At 36.1% G+C, this 18416-nt stretch overlaps 1 protein-coding gene across 1 annotated transcript in view; it reads left to right on the plus strand.

The window, feature by feature from the left end:
- The window catches only part of SAMSN1 (SAM domain, SH3 domain and nuclear localization signals 1), a 163367-nt gene that overhangs the window by 134235 nt on the left and 10716 nt on the right, over nt 1-18416 (plus strand). Inside the window, 6 exon segments of the mRNA XM_055279301.2 lie at nt 667-738; nt 4704-4853; nt 9172-9301; nt 11280-11431; nt 13401-13607; nt 15533-15683. Of these exon segments, the coding sequence (XP_055135276.2) occupies nt 667-738; nt 4704-4853; nt 9172-9301; nt 11280-11431; nt 13401-13607; nt 15533-15683 (862 nt within the window).

Consider the following 18416-nt stretch of genomic DNA (forward strand, 5'->3'; position numbering starts at 1 on the left):
ATTTTCATTTTTATTTTAAGTTTTGGGGTACAAGTGCAGGATGTACAGGTTTGTTACATAAGTAAACATGTGCCATGGTGTTTTGCTGCACCTGTCAACCCATCACCTAGGTGTTAAGCCCATCATGCGTTAGCTATTTTTCCCGATGCCCTCCCTCTCCCCGCCCTCCACCCCACAGGCTCCAGTGTGTGAACAAACTTGATCTTTGTGAGGCGTAATGGTGGATCTACTCAGATGCTTGCTTTTTGTTTGCGTGTTTTGTTGTTGTTATCTGTTTATTGGTTGATTGGTTAGTAGTACACGCTGTTAAGTTTGTGGTTAGCTCATTTCAAGCAGCTTTAGTTTGGATTTCACGGATTCTTCAGCTGCCACTTCAAAGAGCAAAATTAAAATAAAAAATTTAAAATAATTTAACCAAGATTTTCTCCAAGGTGCTTACTTAACACTGTGACAAAAAGCATAGAAAGACATTTGATCAACGGTAAATATAAAAATGTTAATAGGTATACCTTCACAGCCTTTGGATATTCCAGAGAGAAGAGCTTTTTAAAGCCTATATTTGCAAGAGACGGTGCTTATTAAACTATAATCTAATATACTTATCAGTTTGGGCAGTGAAAATAACAAACTCTAAGTTTCCTTTCCTTTTTCTTTTCCATTTTATAGCGAAGCAGCAGTTTTGGGAATTTCGATCGTTTTCGGAATAATTCTTTATCAAAACCAGATGATTCAACTGAGGTTCGTAGTTTATTCCATTTTTATGAATGTTATGCAAACACATTATGAAATATTATGAAGACAATGTCACTTTTGCAAAGTAAAATAAGAAAAATAAATACATTTTAAAATTATAGCCTTGCATATGTTTTTGTGATAAATGAACAAACCATTATTTAGTAGTTGTAGAAAGCAATGGGTTCTTGTCACACGACCAGGAAAATTTAGGCCCACAGACACATTGTAGGGTGAGTAAGGCAGGGTACATTGGATGAAAAGGAAAAAAAAAGAGGAACTCTTAGCAAAGCGAGAGTCCTGCTACAAGCCCCTACCTTACAGATTGAATCCCAGGCTACCACATAGCAACAAAAGAGGCCAGGCTCATCCCTGCAGCAAACCACACGAACTTCCCAGAGCTCCACCCCCTTCCCCCAGTGCACAGGTGGGCATGATTAAGAAAGAATCAGCTGGGAAAGGGTGGGCTTCATCCAGGATCAGCAGTCTAGTTTTTCAGCCTTCAAGCCATTTTAGGCTTGAAGGCGAGGTTTCGCAAGGGACCCTTGGCTATTTCCTGTCTCTATCAGTACCCAGTACCGTGCTGGGCATTAAAAGTAAAATCTTATTTTAAGAAGCCTAACAGATGTTTGGGAAAGCAAAACATGAACCCGAAAAGACCGAATTCAAAGTGACACTGACAAATCCAAATTTCCTGAGTATTTCTACTATAAAACAATGTGTGTATACATATACGTACACACACACACACACACACACACACATTGTACTTATACACATTATTTGATAGATATATATTAAATTTTATGTAAGTTGTAATTGCTTTAAATTAGAACAAGATTAAGTGGCCCAAATGTAAATTTGTTAAGGAGAGCATACGGCTGCTCAATTGGACTCTCACACTTCAGTGTACACTGAAATATCCCATTGGTGAGCACTACATACACATTTGTCAACTACGAACATTTTAATTGTAGCTTAAGAAAAGCTTCCCATAAAATTAAGTTTACATAATAATAATTTCAATAATATGTACATTTAATTGAGCACTCACTATGAAATAAGCACAATGCTAACTTTATCTATAACAGTTTACCTATCTATAACATAGGAACTATTAGTATCTCTATTTTGCCATTGCAGAAATATGCTTGCTTCATCAAATAAAATTACTTCTAAATTACAGAGTGAATAAATGACAAAGTCTGAACTCAATCTTTTCTCTGACTCCAAAGTTTGCCATAGTATCTATAAAGTGTGGGCCACATTTGCTAAGCGATTAATGACAGGTACAACAACAACTAATAAAATAGTACAGAGAAGGGGTGTCTACTAAGAAAACTGAAAATACTATTTACCATTGAAACTGATTCAGCAACCTCACAGGTAATCTATTCTTTTTAGATCAATAGGTTTTTAGATCTTATGCTTATTTTCAAATGTATCTAACTGTAATATTTTAAAATATTTTAATTTTGGTAATGATCCCTTTTATTAATTTTCATGTATATATTTACATTTATGAGTAAATTTGTAGATAACCATATAGTCAATCAACATTTACATAATTGTAAGTCACATCTTGTATAAATTTTTAATTCTCCACAATCATACATATATTCTACTGCTATTTAGTTTACAATTCTGGAATTAACCTATACAAGATAGCTCATGTTCATTCAGGTTCATTGGTTAATAATGGTGGCCTAGTAATTTGTAACAGAATTTAGTGAACCTAACAAAACAGTGTGCATATTTTTCAACAATCCAGCACTCATTCAAAAAATAACTACTCTATGCCAGATTTTCCCTTAGACACTCAGGAAGCACTGTTGCAACAACACATGAAAATCCTTACTTCATGCCTGGAGTCTATAGGGGAAGACAAATCTTTAAAAGACAAGAACAAAACCATAAGTAATACTTAAAAAGAAATTTAATTCAGGCTATGGAGAAAGGCATAGAAAAATGTTAACACTCAAAAGACATAAACATAGTTTCTTTGTAGCTTCTGTAAATAATGCTAGAAAAACCTGAAAAATGTATGGTACATTTTTCTGAAGCTTAGAAATGGTAGAGTAACACAAGTAGTAATTAAATAACATTTCTTATTTATGTTAGTTAGCAAAATAATTTTACAATGAAGACAGAGAAAGTTTAAGTAGAGAGAAGAAAAAGGCTGACTCTAAAATTTTAAAGTGCTTCCAAATCATATTTTATTCAGGGCTTTCGAATTAAGCAAAGAATCTTTGCCTTTATAACCTTGAATGTAGAAATTAATAAAGTGCAATGAGGGCTTAAATTGGCTGTCCATTCATATTTATCATAAGCAATTTGGGGTAAGATATGAAGCAAAATATAATATTAATTAATAATGATGTTAACTATGTGGTTAAACTCTTATATTAAAATATTCAAGTTCACTAAAGAGAAGTTTCCCTTCATTTTTTATATTCAGTGAATGACTACCTGTCCACCTATTAGGAATGGTGGGCAGTGTTAAATTAGATGTCCTTCAAGTTTCCTTTCTTGCAAATATAAGATATTTTAGGACGTTAACCCAAACATGTCCTCCAAGAAAAAAAAATCTGCAAAGTTCTACATGAGATCAAGTGCCAGCTCTGTGCTTGGAAGTACTCCAGACACTCAAAGAAAACAGACAAAGTCTCAAGTCTCATGGAGCATGCATCACAGTGGGAGACACAGACAATAATCAAATGAACAAACATATTATCGGGTAATGTTAACTGCTTAGAGGAATAATTAATCAGGGCCAATAAACAGGACGTATGGAAGTGTGGAGGGTGATCAATCAGAAAATTGCTCTCCTATTATATGACATGTGAATAGAAACCTGGACAACTGAAGGAAGAAATTCTTGGATATCTGAGGGAAGCCAATGGCAAAAGCAAATACAAACTTGGTGAGAACCTGATAGAGAAACTGCAAGGGGGCTAGCATGGCAATACTTTATTACAGTTGTTTACAAACTTTAGAGAGTATCAGAATCACTTGAAGAGTTTGCTAAAGCACAAAATGCTCCCAAGTGATGTAAATGCCACTGGTCCAGGGATCATATTTTGAGAACCACTGCTCTAGTGAGCAAGGGAGACTTGAGAAGTAGCGAGGGGCAAGGTGGGTGGTGAGGATATTTTATTTCATATAGATTCTATATAATGTAATATATATCACATGATATGTTAATTATATTTACAGAGCATTGTTTTATGTTATGATATATAGAGTCTTGTGGCTGTGAACAGTGTGTTTTATTCTGAGTCATTGGTTTAACAAAATTCCTAAGCACAGGCTGAAGCAGTCCAAATAAGATGTTTGATTAATATAGCATGTGAATTACATGAAGATTTCTGTACTAATGGCCAGAACTAGTTCATATTTACTATTGCTTGAGAATATGGGAAATGTGCACGCTAAGATGAAAAAAAAAATCTAACATTTCTCAGTGGATTTAATTAACACAAAAACTTCTTTAAAATAACCACAATCATCTCAATTTCTATGAGAAGCAAGAGGATATTTTAAGGCCTATTCAACACAGATAGATGCTACAGCCTATCTAAAGCTTCCAATAAAATATTTTTCATCTATGTAGACATAAGAACTCCTTACACCTGGTATTTAATATTATTTGTTCATCTCAAGAAGAGGGAATAAAATGATTCTTCAATACAGCTATTTAAAAAATAGCCAAAATTCTCTAAAAGAATTGCAGATGTGAGGCTCAAGTCCTCTAACATCACAAGTTTTACTTTCTGAGTTTGTAGCACAAGCAACCAGGCCTGGACAACTTTAAAAATATGTGTTATGTCCAGATTGTTAGAAATTTTTGAGGCTGCTGCACAGAATGCATGCAAAATCCACTAACTCAGAATGTTCTCTGTAACAGTGATTTCAGATCAATGTTTTTTATTGCTTTATTATTTTGTCTTTTGTAAACAATTCTAAACTAGGCACATGAAGGAGATCCCACAAATGAAAGTGGAGAACAAAGTAAAACTTCAAATAATGGAGGCGGTTTGGGTAAAAAAATGAGAGCTATTTCATGGACAATGAAGAAAAAAGTGGGTAAAAAGTACATCAAAGCCCTTTCTGAGGAAAAGGTAAATATTCTCTGATAATCATTTGTATTTTTCTACTAAAACTTTCTTAAACTATTCAGCTAGACTATAGAAGTGCTTGGTACTTTATGAAGTACTTAAGCATTTGTTTTCTTCCTCAGTCATTATGCCCAGAAGTTGGGTGGAAGGAAGTATTACTTTCATTTTAACAGAAGAAACTGACACTCAGAAAGATCATGCATCGGCTGGGTGCGGTGGCTCACACCTGTAATCCAAGCACTTTGGGAGGCTGAGGCAGGAAGATCACCTGAGGTCAGGAGTTCAAGACCAGCCTGGCCAACATGGTGAAACCCCGTTTCTACTAAAAATACAAAAATTAGCTGAGCATGGTGGTGCACGCCTGTAGTCCTAGCTACTCGGGAGGCTGAGGAAGGAGAATCGCTTGAACCTGGGAGGCGGGGGTTGCAGTGAGCCGAGATCTCACCACTGCACTCCAGCCTGGCAACAAAGCAAGATGGCATCTCAAAAAAAAAAAAAAAAAAGATAATGCATCTAGAACGTGATGTGAAGAACAATGTGAAGAACAACATGTCATTAATTTTGTATCAGTACTTCATTCCTTTTTGTTGCCAAATAATATTTCTCCTTTTATAGATGAACTACATTTAATTTATCCATTTATCACTTAGTGATTACTTGGGTTGCTTTCACTTTTTGGCTATTATGAATAATGCTGCTACAGATACTTCTGTTCAATTTTTTGTGTGGAAATATTTTTTCATTTCTCTTAGATATATAGTAACTCCATGTCTAATAGAGAAACTGGCAAATTGTTTTTTTAAGCAGCTGCATCATTTGACATTCCCATCAACAATGTATGAGGGTTCCAATTGCTCTACATCACTGCCAACACTTGTTATTGTCTGTCTTTTTAATACTAGCCATCCTAGTGGATGTGAGGTGGAATCTCATTGTGATTTTGATTTACATTTGGTTCTACTTTACGTTTCCCTGATGACTAATAATGTCGAGAATCTTTTCATGTGCTTTTTAGCCATTTATCTATCTTTGTGGAGAAGTGTTTTTCAAATCCATTGTTCGTTTTTAATTGGGTTATTTATCTTTTTATTGTTGAGTTTTAAATGTTTTTTATATATTCTGGATGCAAGTTTTTTATCAGATATATGACTTGCAATATAATATATTTTCTCCAATTCTGTGCATTGTATTTTTATTTTCTTGATGGTATTGTTTGTAGCACAAATGTTTCTAATTTTATTGTAGTCCAATTATCTTTTTTTGATCACTTGTGCTTTTGGTAACATATTTAAGAAACCATTGTCTAACCTAATGTAATGAAGATTTACTCCTATGTTTTCTTCTGAGAGACCAATAGTCTCTTAAATTTTGGTGTATCATTTATTTCAAGATAATTTTACTGTACAGTATATAGGAAAAGTCCACCTTCATTATTTTGCACGTAGATATACAGTTGTCCTAACACTATTTGTTGAAAAGACTATCCTTTCCCTATTTGATTGTCTTGGTATTCTTGTTAAAAATCAGTTGACCATAAATATATTGTCATAAATATATGGATCATAAATAAGTGAGTTTACTTATGGACTTTCAATTCTACTTTATTGATTTTTATGTCTTATGTCCATTCTCTTTTCCAATCCACTTCAACAGGGCTCTGTCCCCAGTACTCCATTAAAATAGCTGTCGCCATCAGTAGTGACCTCTGTGTTGCCAAGTCCAATTGTCACTTTTCTTTCTCCTTACTTTTCAACTGTATTGACCCAAGTGCTGCTTTCCCTACATATAGAACATCCACTTTTCTTGTTTCTTTTGACTGGGCATGCTTCTGGCATTTCTTCTTCCTCATAGCTTCCTTTCTTGGCTCTGCTCTCTTTCTCATCCCTTGAAACATCTTCCTTTGGCTTGTTCCTGGATGCTCCACTGAATCTACACTCTCCCCTTAAGTCAGCTCATCTACTGTCATGATTTTGTTTTTCACAACTATATCTCTAGCTATGACCTCTTCACTTATCTGCTGTATTAATACAATCAATTGCTTATTTGATATCTTCATTTAGATGTCCAGTAGACATCCAAAACCTAATATATCCAAGGCTAATATATTTATTCTCTACACTTTTCCAAAAAAAATGGTTTTCTCATCCAGTATGCCCAGTGGCAGCAGACAACACTGATCCCCAAAATAAATAAAAACAAAAATATAAAAAAGAGGAAGAAAGAAAAGAAAATCTAAGAATCACCCTAAATTCCTTCTTTTTCTCACTTTTCACACTAATTCACCAGTAAATTCTCTGAATTATATTACCAAGTATATATAAACTCCCTAATTTCTCCATGTAAACTATTCCGGCTTTAGACTAAATAACCAACCTTTCTTTCCTGGATTACTATCATAATCCCCTAATTGCTTTCCATTCTTTTTATTCTTTCCCCCATAAAATTTATTCTCCATATGAAAGCCAGAAATCTCTCTGACAAGTGGAAATCAGGTCATGGTTAAAATTTCAGTGTCTTCATAGTGCACCCCTTTACTCGGTGTGTTCATTCTAGTCCTCTGAGAAGCAGATCCCAAGAAAAGAGTAGAAACACCACAGATTTATGGGAGGAAATGCTAGGAAGCCTAAAGAGAAAGCCTTTAGACTGCATCGTAAATCTGACATCTATAAAAGGATAAGGAAAAGGAAGAAGAATCAGGTAGAGAGAGTCTCATACTTCAGCAGAATACTGAGAAAGCTTTGGTCAGATTGATGGGGAATTCTTATACTAAAGTTTTCCATTACAGGAACCCTACATTCCACTAGAATGGGCTCAAACAATACCCCTGCTTTTTCAGTTACTGAAAGGGAGCATGGCTTTAGTGCAAAGGGAGTGATGGATACAGAGGGGCAGTCCTGGGGCTGTCAGTAAAGAAGGGTGCCGCAGCAAGAGATCTAAGTGGCACATTTCCATGGCCACCACACATGGTCTATAAAGCTTTTCTTGATGTGGCTCCAGTCTACTTCCCTAAACTCACACACTAATATTCTCCTTTCTCTCACTACATTAGCCTTGCTGTTTTCCCCTGCACAACCCAAGATAATTCTGAGTTCAATTATTTTGCTGTTGCTCTTCCTTTTGCTTGGAAAACTGTCTCCAAAGCTTCACATAAGTTACATTTTCTTATCCTTTAGGTCAATAATTCAGGGCGTATATTACTGTATGACAGAGGTCTTTGGAGGATACTCCATTTAAATCAGCCAACCCCTAACCCTAACCTCAGCAACAAATTCTCTCGCATCACCCAGTTTTCTTTCATAACACTTATTATTCTCTGAAATTGTCTTATTGTGTTTATACACACCTCCCCAAATACTCTACACAGACACACACACACACACACACACACACAGCTAACACAATAAAATATTCTTCATTATAGCAAGCACCCTGTTATCTTGTTTACCATGAAAATCCCCAGTTCCCAGAACATTGCTCAGTACCTAGGAGGTGTTCTATAAAATTGTGTTGAATGACTGAATGAATAAAGAAATGGATAAAAGTGGAGAATCAAACTGAGTGTATATCATTTGTATATTCTAAAGTTTTATCACTGTTTAGAAATGCTCACAAATAAAGAATGTTGAATTACATTCTGATGAATATTAAGAAATTCATAGGTTTAATCCAAACTATTGAAATATGGAAAACATTGGAGATGTTTTCAAGAAAATATAATTTGTTTTGAAATTGTCTGTCTTTTCTAATTTTATGCAAGATTTGCTTCTCACTTGACTAGGTGGCAAGCATGGTATTAGATTTGTAAAGCTTCTTAGATAAGCTTTGCTTTAGAATTGCAAAATATACATGTTTTATTCATATCTAGTGATCTGGTAGGATGCAAATAACTGACATGAAACAACTATGCAGAGTTTAAGCTTGTAGGATCAGATCTGAATGGATTAGTAAAGGTGGTAAATAGAGGATAAGGACAACATGAAGAAGTAAAAGTGCTTTAAAAGATAAACCATGGATGTCAATAAATCTAACACTTTTGATTAAATAATATTGATATGATATTCATCCTAGTTTGTAAAAATGAGCCATTATAATTTCAACTGAATTCTACAAAAAGAGTGTGTCATCTGAATGATTTTTCCAATATATTGTAAAAGGTTTTGCTAGAAATTGAACTGAAGATTAACTACTTTCGTATTTTATCCTTATGTATCCTTAAGTATTTTATTGCTAAAATACGTCTTGTCTATTAAATCAATGTACACAATGAACATCTCTGTGGAAATCTTCTCTGTGTACCTAACCTCTGATATGTTTTCTGGAGGTTGAGGAAGATGGAGAGAATGCCCACTCATATAGAAACAGTGACCCTGTGATTGGGACCCACACGGAGAAGGTGTCCCTCAAAGCCAGTGACTCCATGGATAGTCTCTACAGTGGACAGAGCTCCTCAAGTAAGGCTAATGAATCAGGGACAAGATCCTGGGTGTGAGGTCTGGGTTAAATTAATTAAAAAACAACAAGTTAAATCAGCAACAAGGTTCCAGCTACTTGATAAAAGAATTAGTAAAAATTTAAGATATATTAAATCTATACAGAGTTGCTATTGTTTAAATAATACATAATATATTTGACACAGTCATATGCTCTGTTGAAACTTTTAACACTGTAGTCAATGGGGCTCCTGGGGATATGCCTCAAAAAAGTCATATTAAGAGATTAAATCTGCATCTTTAAAATAAAAATCTTTGTTGGAGTGAGCCAGCTATATGTTGGGTCAAAATATTTAAAAATGACTTGAAGTATTCAGATAAATGAAATTTATTTTCTGTTCTGTTCTCTGTCTCTTTCTTTCTCCCTTCCTCTTCCCTGCGTCCCCCTCATTCTTTCTCCCCCCACCACTTTCCTTTTTTCCTGAAGTACTCTGAAAAATGTAGCACATTTGCATCAATTTACTTTTACTGACATTTACTTTTTAGATCTTAACCCAGCATTAATGAGTAAAGAGTGAAGCAATATGCAAATAATAAATGGTAGGACTATCACCAATTAGGTGGCAAAAAGGGATCCATAAGTAACCAACAAGGATTTTCTAATGAAGATTAATATTTTTTCTAAGAAGGAAATCACTCCGGATTTAGTCAAATTTCCAGCTACAATATTTGGATGAAACGATTGATATTGCAGGGTGCCTTGTGACTTTTTATATGTAGACTGTTATACATCTCTCTAATCTTTTCAGGGCTTTTAAATGTTTTTGCAAAGTTTATTTTCCATTTCCTTTTAAATCAACTGCTTCTGTTATTTGAAGATGTATGGCAAAGACCAGATGTTTCAAATATCCTGAGTTTTATTCCTATTTTCCTATTGGCTGTAGAACACTTATTTTGTGACAAAAGCTAGCACAGAAACATTTAAAGAATTTTTTTGCATGTATGAAATTCAGATCTCATTAGTATTCATTTCTTCTGGAAGTTTAAAAACTCTATATTGTGATGCTAGATGTGGGGAGAATTTTATTAGCTAGAATGGACTGTGAAAAGCCCTGGTCTGGAGTTGTCATGGAAGGGAGGGTGTGAAGAAACGGTGGTCCATTTTACCATTACCATATACCACTTAATTTATGCGATTAGATGCAACTCATCTGTGTTTTACATCAGTTCACATACAACGTGGAGCATCTTGAAGGAGCTATACCTTATTTCCACAATGCATGGTAGTGAAACGTGGGCTATTCCCTCATTGAACAGAGTGAGGAAAGGCTAGACTGAAGGAAGATGTGAAGTGATGACTGAGTGTGAGGGCGGGGGAGGAGAATTACTTCCACTGGGAGCCATTCTTGTTCCCAGGCAGGTGACAAAATGCTCTTTTCTCTTTTTCCTGAAGTTTAAGATCAAAAATAAGAGGATCAGACAAGGATTTGGAACAGTTTTAAAGGCCCGGTTTAGAAGTTTCAAACCACATGGGGATACAGACATTCAGACACACTTTCTCCTTCCCTTACACTCATACAACAAGCAAAAGTGCCACCTGTTATGACAGAAATATTGCCTCAAAATGGCCTTTGATACACAGTGGGAATTCTGGGGAAGAAATTGTAGGCAATTTTGTAATGTGATGTTTTTGGCAAGTGTCCAATACTTAGTACATTGTGTACTGGATCAGAATACGGAGAATGAAGTGAGAGGGTACTTGGGTTGGTGGTAGAGGAGAGAGTGGCCAGATTGTCAGGAAAAAGGTTAGAAATGGCTCAGAGGACAGACGTCACTGACGGAGAGTAACTGGGAGACAGACACCAGGATGGGTCAATTAGAACTTCCCCACGAGCCTGGCATCCAGTGTTCCAGCATTATCAATACTTAGTTGTGTCCAGATGATGGTTCAGAATGTTATAAGTCTTCCGTGACAACTGTGAACTTCTGCTTTCATCAGGTGGCATAACAAGCTCTTCAGATGGTACAAGTAACCGGGACAGCTTTCGACTGGATGACGACGGTCCCTATTCAGGACCATTCTGTGGCCGTGCCAGAGTGCATACAGATTTCACGCCAAGTCCCTATGACACTGACTCCCTCAAAATTAAGGTGAGAGGACATCATATCCCACCTTCTGAATGGTTTGTCAAATGCTGATTATATGATCTGTTTCAGCAAGTATAACCAGTGGGAAGACAGTGTGAGTGTGTTCTTCCCAACAGTAGAAGTGGGGGCTAGCTTACAGTGCTAAGAATTTTTTTCTTTTTTCTTTCTTTTTTTTTTTTTTTTTGAGACGGAGTATCTCTGTCCCCCAGGCTGGAGTGCAGTGGCGCGATCTCGGCTCACTGCACTCTGCCTCCCGGGTTCACGCCATTCTCCTGCCTCAGCCTCCCAAGTAGCTGGGACTACAGGCGCCCGCCACCACGCCCGGCTAATTTTTTGTATTTTTAGTAGAGACGGGGTTTCACCATGTTAGCCAGGATGGTCTCGGTCTCCTGACCTCGTGATCCACCCGCCCCAGCCTCCCAAAGTGCTGGGATTATGGGCATGAGCCACTGCGCCTGGCCCAGTGCTAAGAATTTGAATAAAATATGTGAGGTGGAGTCAGGGTATCAGTCTGTTCAGGCTGTTAGTGTAAGTTTTTATTATGTAGATGATTCAGGTTCAGAGTCTATCAGGGAGGAAAGAATTCTCTCCATTTTCCTGAAAACCAAAAGCCTCACAGTTGCTGAAGGTGCCCAACTCTGCCTGATACTTGCAGGAATAGAAATAATGAAGAGAGAGGGAGAGAAGGTACAAATGTCAGGCAAGAGCCCAGCAGAGCAAAGGCCTTGGGAACCAGACTTGACAGGGCAATTCCAGTATTTTTTATTTTTATTTTTATTTCCATAGGTTATTGGGGAACAGGTGGTGTTTGGTTACATGGGTAAGTTCTTTAGTGGTTATTTGTGAGACCCATCAGAAAAAGAAAAAGACCGATTGGTTTGTCCATACTAATATGATTCATTCATACTTCTATCTAAACTTTGCTGTGAGCTCAATCTAAATGTTATCTCTTCTTAATAAGAGGAGAGCATGAATACCTTAAAAAGAATTAAATAGCATAATTTATCCTTAGTGTACACATACTTTTATGTGAATTCTGCAAAATTATTTTAGGTGAATGAAATACTTGAAATGGGTTTATTTATACCACAGATAAATTTTTCAGATGCACTAGAAATATATAGAGTAACAGACTTCTCTTTCATCTCCTTCCCCAGCTGGGGAGCACCTCCTGATAACTTGAGCTTTGTTACATATATATTACTTTGACAGTATAAATAAAAAGAGCATCATTTTTTAGTTCAGATAACTTGGACTTGAGTTCTGGTTCTGCTGTTAACTTCCTGCAAGCTCTTCAGAAGTCATTTAATATCTGTTTCTTTTTCTGTAATATTTAAATTAATAATGATGATACCTCCTTTATGTATCTAAGAGGTGCGTTGTGAGCAAAAATAGAGTAGGCAAAAGTGTTTTGTAAATTACACTGCACTCTACAGTTTTAAGCTGATAAATTGATACAATAACAGAAACAGAAACATGTCTTCAAACTATATGATAGCTTTTTGTCAAGAATGTTGAAGTTTTCTTCATTATAACTAGTAAATAACTTCTTTGAATTTTTTTTAAGATAGGATCTCACTGTGTTGCCCAGGCTGGAGTGCAGTGACATGATTACAGCTCACTGTAGCTTTGAACTCCTCCCACCTCAGTCTACAGATACATGCTACCATGCCATGCTAATTAAAAGAAAAAAAATTGTAGAGATGGGATCTCACTTTGTCACCCAGGCTGGTCTCAAACTCATGGCCTCAAGCAATCCTCCTGCCTTGGCCTCCCAAAGTGCTGGGATTATAAGCGTGACCCACCATGCCACCAGCCTGAACTTTTGAAGCAAGTGAATGTTTAGATTTGTTTCTGTTATATCTGAACCCCTTTAGGATAATGTCCTCATTATTCTAGTTTTCTATGATTTCATTCTTTCTATCAATGAGGTTCTCTGAAATCTAATGTGTATGGATTTCTTTGCCCTTAGAAAGGAGACATCATAGACATTATCTGCAAAACACCAATGGGGATGTGGACGGGAATGTTGAACAATAAAGTGGGAAACTTCAAATTCATTTATGTGGATGTCATCTCAGAAGAGGAAGCAGCCCCCAAGAAAATAAAGGCAAACCGAAGGAGTAACAACGAAAAATCCAAGACTCTGCAGGAGTTCCTAGAGAGGATTCATCTGCAGGTGAGCAACTCTGTGTCCTGTTTGCTTTTGGCAGCATGTAAATGGAAACACTGAAGGGAGTGGGTCAGTATTTGTGTTGCATTGCTTAAAAATACAAGACTTACAAGCAAAGGAAAGCCTGTTTTCCTAGAAGAGCTCTTATTTCTCCTTTATTACTTTTTTTATGCAAGGACAAGTCTTGATATAATATCCCTTGGACTATACCTTAATAGTATTTAGCAGTGACAATAGAGATTGATGTTGAGAAAATGCAGTGAAAAATCAAAAATATCTAGGAGAATAAAAAGCCCTAAGAAAATGTCTAAATGAGAATGGTAAAGAGAGTATAAGGAGTAAAGTAAGTCTAAAACAGTGAAAGGAAAAATGAGAAGGGAATTGTATTTTCTACAAAGCAGAGATCAAAATCAAGTTGAGAGAAGATAACTGAATATAATCATTTTAAAAGTAATTTGAGGGAAACGGTGATCATCAAGCCCCATAATGATTGTGTTAAGGAAACTGTGTTGTCTGTATGTATAACCCAATTATGATTTTCTTGTTATGTTACCAAAATTCTTTTGAAATATCTACCTGGTTAAATAGTGTGTACATACAGTACACCTAGTATCAATCAATTTACAGTTTTGCAATCCATTTCTAAAATTAACTCAGCAGCACTTTGATAGTCTTCAAAATTCACCAAGACAATAGTCAATTACACTTTTCTTAATTGTTTTTTTTTTTCTGAATTATCGAGTTATGTTCCTGTCTGTAAACACAGTATCTAAGCCTTCCTATATTACTATTGGTGCACCTCAAATGGGATATTCCTATGAGAATGTATGGGTTAGCATCTTGCCTCTGAATCTTGTTCGTTCTGTGACCTGTGAGAAAACCAAGGTCTACAAGACTGAAATGACTTCCCCAAGAACGCACAGTTACATGGTTATATGTCAGAACAGGAATTTTTGTGTTCTTTATTCTAATTCAGTGCTAAGAATATACTTTTTGAAAGAAAGAATTGTCACTCTTCTTGCTTTTCTTCCTTTTTTTGTTAAAAACGGGTGGTCATAAGTTCTTCCTGATTACTTAAAACTTGTAGACTTCCTCTTATTCTATTTTAGTAATTAAAATAAGGATATTGCAATTAGATGAAGTAAAATAGGAGGAATCTGAGGAAGTTGAAAAAGCACTCAATTTCACTTAATATTTTTATTTTGTTTGAGAGGATAGAGGTTTCAAAATAACATACAGACTTTGAAATCAGAAACCTATGAATTTTAAACTAATACATATTGATTCAAATGATGGACAAAATATACATGCTGAGAAAACAAATCTTTCCCCAACTACAGTGCTTCTATGCTTAGTAAAAGCTTTCAATTAAATAGAAAGTCTCGAATTCCTTTGGTTTATATAATGCCTTTCAACCAAAATGCTACACCAACTTTTTTGTATAGAATTACATCTGTTTCAAACTCATTTTTTAACCTACCCCAAGAACGTTTTGAGAGTAGATGCTTTTGCAATCATGAAAACAAGAAGAGATGTAGATTCTGAAATATGACTGTAGCATGCTACTCTGCTAGAGACATTTTATTAATAGACTTAAAGTAATGCTAATTCTGTCAATTTAGTTAGTTGAGAAGTGAAACATTTCCAAATAGGATGCATGATCCAACTATTTAATTTATCCATGATTTGGAATTGTATAGCTTAAGGTAATTATTTCTTCTTTACATTTGGCCTTCTAAAAGGCGAGAATTATACAACATAATCATTTAAGAGCCCTGGAGTTCCTATGTCAAAAACAAATACAAGTGAAGTTAAGTAAAAGTTCTATTGGCACCTTTGGTTCCTATATGCATCTCTATAGTTTCTTTAAAGAGAACCAAAAATAAAATATTTGAATCTGACTAATTTGCATTATATTTTTTGTCCCACAGGAATACACCTCAACACTTTTGCTCAATGGTTATGAGACTCTAGAAGATTTAAAGGATATAAAAGAGAGTCACCTCATTGAATTAAATATTGAAAACCCAGATGACAGAAGAAGGTTATTATCAGCTGCTGAAAACTTCCCTGAAGAAGAAAGTAAGTGTGCACACCTACTCTTCTCCCCAGCTGATAATCAGTTTAACGTAAATAGTATAATCATTAGAAACAAAGCCCCAGTTTTCTTTGCTGAGATTATGAAAGCAGGCTTTCCCATAAAATAAGTATTTTCATATAAGTTTGAAAACAATAACTCTGGTCAAATATGTAATTAGGAAAAGGAACTTATTTCCTTACTGGACTCAGGAAATGAAAGGACTTTTCTGGGTACCTCATTTCCATTCTGCAAAGCTATTAATTTACACTCAAGTGGATGCCTGCATTCCCTAAGACTGAGGGAGTTAGAGACAAGTATTTAGTAACAGCATAAGCCATTAGTGAGAAATGTCACACATGGCTTCTGTAGAACAACACGAGGCTTTAAGATAACGAGCCTTCATGGCACACGGGAAAACTCATTTCATTACCACATAGTCATATCTTGTACATGTTTATAGTACTCTTTCAAAATGTTATAATAGCTTGCAAAAATATTCAGCACTCACTTTTATTATCTGAGATGGTCCTCTGTATTTGTAAGTATTAACTGAAGGTGAAATAATCATGGAGATTTACACAATACTGTCCACAGCAACCAGGCTTGTAAAGATAGGATAGCTTTTGTTTTTTATAATTATCCATCCAGACTGCGTTTCCTGCCAAATATGGTCAGGCCCCCTAACACTGAGGTTAGGGTGTGCCAAACTCTGCAAGGAGTATTTTGTAAGCAACCAAAAGGGGAAAATCTAAAGATAAAAAGGAACTTAGATTATCAAATCCAGCCTTCTCTATCAAAAAATACTACTACTAATAATAATTACTAGTATTAGTATTATTAGTTTTTGAGATGGTGTCTAAATCTGCTGTCCAGGTTGGAGTGCAGCGGCGCAATCTTGGCTCACTGCAACCTCTGCCTCCCAGGTTCAAGCGATTCTCATGCCTCAGCCTCTGAGTAGCTGAGATTATAGGCACGCCACCACACCTGACTAATTTTTGTATTTTTAGTAGAGATGGGGTTTCATCATATTGGCTAGCCTAGTCTCGAACTCCTGACCTCAAGTGATCCACCCACCTTGGCCTCCCAAAGTGCTGGGATTACAAGCGTGAGCCACTGCACCCAGCAGTAAAAACAATACTAGCAATTACTAACTACATTTTTAAAACATATGTGCTCTGAGCAAGACTCTGGGCCAGGGTCTTTCCTGATTATTCTCTTGAGTACTTACCCCAGTTCTTTAAGTTAGACAGTACCGCCCTCATTTTTATGATGAGAAATTGAGACAGCAAGTAACTTGTCTAAGAACACTCCCTTAGCGAAGTGTAGAGTTGGGATTCCAACCCAATGTATGTGCTGCTATGTTATACTTTCTAACACTACAAGTAACAGCGCAGATGGAGAGTGAGGAGGGAGGAAAGTGTTATTTAGGGACCAGGCCTCCTGATTGTCCTTTTGTGGGCTATTCTATACTCTCTCTCATAAGTCCCACAAAATTGAGGTAGAGCATATGTTTCCTATACACTGGCTTTTTATCTAGTGAAAAGTAGTTTACTTTTTAAGAAATTGTTTTTTTACTTTATTCTTATCATCCTTTTCCAAGAGCTTTCACAGGCATACCTAATTTGACATCAGCAGAACTGATTTCATCATCAGGCCTAGGTTATTATATGCTTTCTTTGAAATTGTGGGGCTGGGAGATGCAAAAGAGAGGGAGATGTGGTCATGGAGGCAGACAAAGTTCAAACATCAGAAAGTAGCCAATTTAATCAATATTTCAAGTCAAGACAAAATTGATCAGTATAAACAGATATAGTAAGTTCTTTCAGGTAAAGGAGTCAGTTTCATTCACATCTTGTCATTTCAAGACATGGCTCCTCACTAAACAATGTTTGGCTTAGAAGTAGATTCTATAGAGTTTTATTATGGACAATGTCCAGTGTCATCGCCAATACTCTCCAAAATGATTTGACCATGAAATACAGGGAGGAGAACAGTATTTTTTGAACACTTGTAAATGATTGCTTTTCTTCCATAATAGCACACATCTAGGTATTTTGCCCGATTTGCAGATGAGGCAAAAATTTGGAGATGAATTTTAAAGAAGTCAAACAGCTAGATGAGTGCAGAGATGGAGATTTAATCAAAGGGAGTCTGCTATAAAACTCCTCCACGTGTGCAAATTGGCCAATATGAAAGCAATGAATATTTGAAAATTGAAGTTTTCTGCTATTTCACCAATTTTCTCAAGGGCTTTAGTTCAGTTTTCTATATCAGAAGGTAAAAGGCGAGAGGCTACCATGGCTGCCTGTCAACAGGGTTTGTGGAGAGAAGGGGCTGGGAACCTGGGCAAGCAGCACTTTTCAGCAATAAACGGTATCCCCAGGGGCCCACAGAGGGAAGTTGGGTTCTGTGCCAAAGGCTTGCGTCCCCTTAATTTTTTCATTCCACTTCACTCATCACCTGTCTCCTTTCTATGCTAACAAAAGAACAATTATTCATAGATGGTAAAATTATTTATAGAGTCGGTGTAATTAAAAAGAAAAAAAAGAAAAGAAACACCTGACGCAAAATTCTTCCATTGCAAAACGAGAAGATGAAAATCCAAGTAGCTAAGTGGCTTTCTCAAGCTCACGAATCTATAATTCAGTCTCTTACATCTATCAGAAACATGTTCTGCCATATCCTGGTCTCTGAAAACAAAACATAGTGTCTCCAAAGCATTAACTGCTTTTTGA

The sequence above is a fragment of the Symphalangus syndactylus genome, chromosome 5 (assembly GCF_028878055.3).
Source record: "Symphalangus syndactylus isolate Jambi chromosome 5, NHGRI_mSymSyn1-v2.1_pri, whole genome shotgun sequence".
Taxonomy (NCBI): Eukaryota; Metazoa; Chordata; class Mammalia; order Primates; family Hylobatidae; genus Symphalangus; species Symphalangus syndactylus.